At 42.8% G+C, this 2327-nt stretch overlaps 1 protein-coding gene across 5 annotated transcripts in view; it reads left to right on the top strand.

Annotated features, from left to right (window-relative positions):
• Positions 1-2327, top strand: part of LOC107701832 (solute carrier family 2, facilitated glucose transporter member 9-like) — a 20339-nt gene that overhangs the window by 11681 nt on the left and 6331 nt on the right. For all 5 annotated transcript variants that reach the window (XM_016503962.1, XM_016503963.1, XM_016503961.1 and 2 more), the window contains one exon: positions 420-580. In XM_016503962.1, coding sequence (XP_016359448.1) covers positions 420-580 — 161 coding nt within the window. The remainder of the gene's footprint in view (positions 1-419; positions 581-2327) is intronic.

The raw sequence follows: 2327 nt of genomic DNA, 5'->3' as shown, positions 1-2327 counted from the left end.
TCTGTCTGTCTGTCTGTCTGTCTGTCTATCTATCTGTTCATCAGTCATCTATCTGTCTGTCTGTCTATGTATCTATCTGTCTGTCTGTCTGTCTCTGTCTATCTATCTATTCATCAATCGTCTATCTGTCTGTCTATCTATCTATCTGTCTGTCTGTCTGTCTGTCTGTCTATCTATCTATCTATCTATCTATCTATTCATCAGTCGTCTATCTATCTGTCTGTCTGTCTATCTATCTTTCTATCTTTCCAACTGTATCTCTTCTCCTGTCATTTTGAGCTGTAATCTTTGGCTGTGTATTGAGAGCTCAGAGAGTCACGTGTAGCGTGTAGCATGTCAAAGGTCACGTGAGTGTCGTATACCCAGCGGTCACATTGATCTGTCCGTCTCTCTCTCTCTCTCTCTCTCTCTCTCTGCAGTACATAAAGACCTTCTACAATAAGACGTGGATCGATCGCTATAATGAGCCCATTGGGGACGGGACGGTCACCCTGCTCTGGTCGGTCACCGTGTCCATCTTTGCCATCGGCGGTCTGGTGGGGGCGCTGACGGTCTCCTTCCTCATCAAAGCCTTGGGCAGGTGAGACTCCTGCGCAAATTACACTTCAGCCAACTAATTAGTGCAAAACAATTCAACACAGACAAACTGGTCTAAAGCTAGTTTAGTTCTGTCGTGGTTTTCATTGACAGTCAGACCTCTTCTGTATGCTCAGGCCAATTATGTAAACATATGCAAATGATATGTAAATAAGGTAATGAGTAATTTTCATGTTGTGTTTGATGTTGAGCTTGTGTCGGTAGGTTGGTTATGGTTTGTCATTTGCTGCCATCATAGGTGCACGTATAAGACATCTTAACTGGACTGGAATCTAAAGCAGCATCAGATGCATCTGGATAAGAGTCCCAGAATGCACTGCAGTGAAACGATGGAGGGTAGAGTCAAGTAAGACAGCAGTACTGATCCGCTCTAGTTCAGGCAGAACATTTATTGATAGATTCATGAGTTCTGTACATCTGTCATGTCAGGTTGTGGCTGGATTGTGCGTAAATTGTGACAGTGTTGACATGTCGTGGTCTTTATGACGACTGCTGTGTTTGTGACACACATGTAGACGTATGTTGTGCTGGGCTCATCAGAACACTGGTCACGCTGCATTAGGAGGCGACGCACACACACATAAACACGCTCTGAAAGGTGTTTGACAGGAAGCTGTTCTCTGGATGGAGTCGTTTCAACACACATTATTTCCCAGGGGGAAATCTTTATCTGCATCTGGACAGAAGATCAGCTGCAGCAGAAACGAGTCTAGTGTAGGGCTGCACCATTAATCGAAATTAAATCGCAAAGGTGATAAATCGTGATTTGGCAGAAGCTGCGATTATCATGCGTATCTTTCAGTGAAGCACGGTTCTGTGATCAGCAGTAAATCTCCATCCGAAGGCCAGAGGGCGCTCTCGTGCTGAAACTCCAAATACACCTTGCAGAAGAAACCCAGGAAATGCCTATAGCGGTTGCTGAATAAACAGAAGATTTAACTGCTTTCATTGATTCAACGTGACTAATAAACACACGACAATGAAAATATATGGTTTATCTGAGTTCATCTTACTATAATTTTTATTATAATAAAGTATATAATAATGCGATGCTAACTGACATAGCTTTTATCACTGCTTAGAATACTATGAAATATGTTGCGTGCCTTATTCTGTGTAAGAAGCCACATCATCTCACAGAAGGATTTATTTCAAACACTCGACTGACATTATGAAGTGATTTTGGAGTAAAAACATGTTATTAAATGTGGTATTTTCACGTGCTTTCAGATGGAGCAGCATTTTCTACAGCCGTAGTTCACTGAGAAGCTACGCAAACAGCTTTCATAATTGCAGAATGATTTCTTCGATTTCATTATTGCACGATTATATCATCTGCAATTATGAACGCGATTTTGCGTACCTTGTCAGTGAACTATGGCTCTGTGTAATAAACGCTGCTCCATCTGAAAACACATGCTGGAGATTTACTACTAATCACAGAACCTGCTTTACTGACAAGATGCGCATGACAATCACATTCGATTAATCCTGTAGCCCTAGTCCAGTGCAGTTCTGATGATCACAGTCTACACACTCCACATCCGTTACATCTGTCTGTCTGTCTGTCTCCATCCTGTCTGTCCATACGTCCATCCATCCATCTGTCTCTCTGTCCTTTCATCGGTCTGTCCATCCATCTGTCTGTCTGTCTGTCCATCCGTCCGTCTGTCTGTCCATCTGTCTGTCTGTCTGTCTGTCCATCTGTCTGTCTGTCTGTCTGTCCTATA

This window comes from Sinocyclocheilus anshuiensis, unplaced genomic scaffold, assembly GCF_001515605.1.
Source record: "Sinocyclocheilus anshuiensis isolate Anshui unplaced genomic scaffold, SAMN03320099.WGS_v1.1 scaffold3745, whole genome shotgun sequence".
Classification (NCBI taxonomy): domain Eukaryota; kingdom Metazoa; phylum Chordata; class Actinopteri; order Cypriniformes; family Cyprinidae; genus Sinocyclocheilus; species Sinocyclocheilus anshuiensis.
Note: the sequence above shows the minus strand (reverse complement) of the source record. Positions and strands in the feature narration are given on the sequence as shown.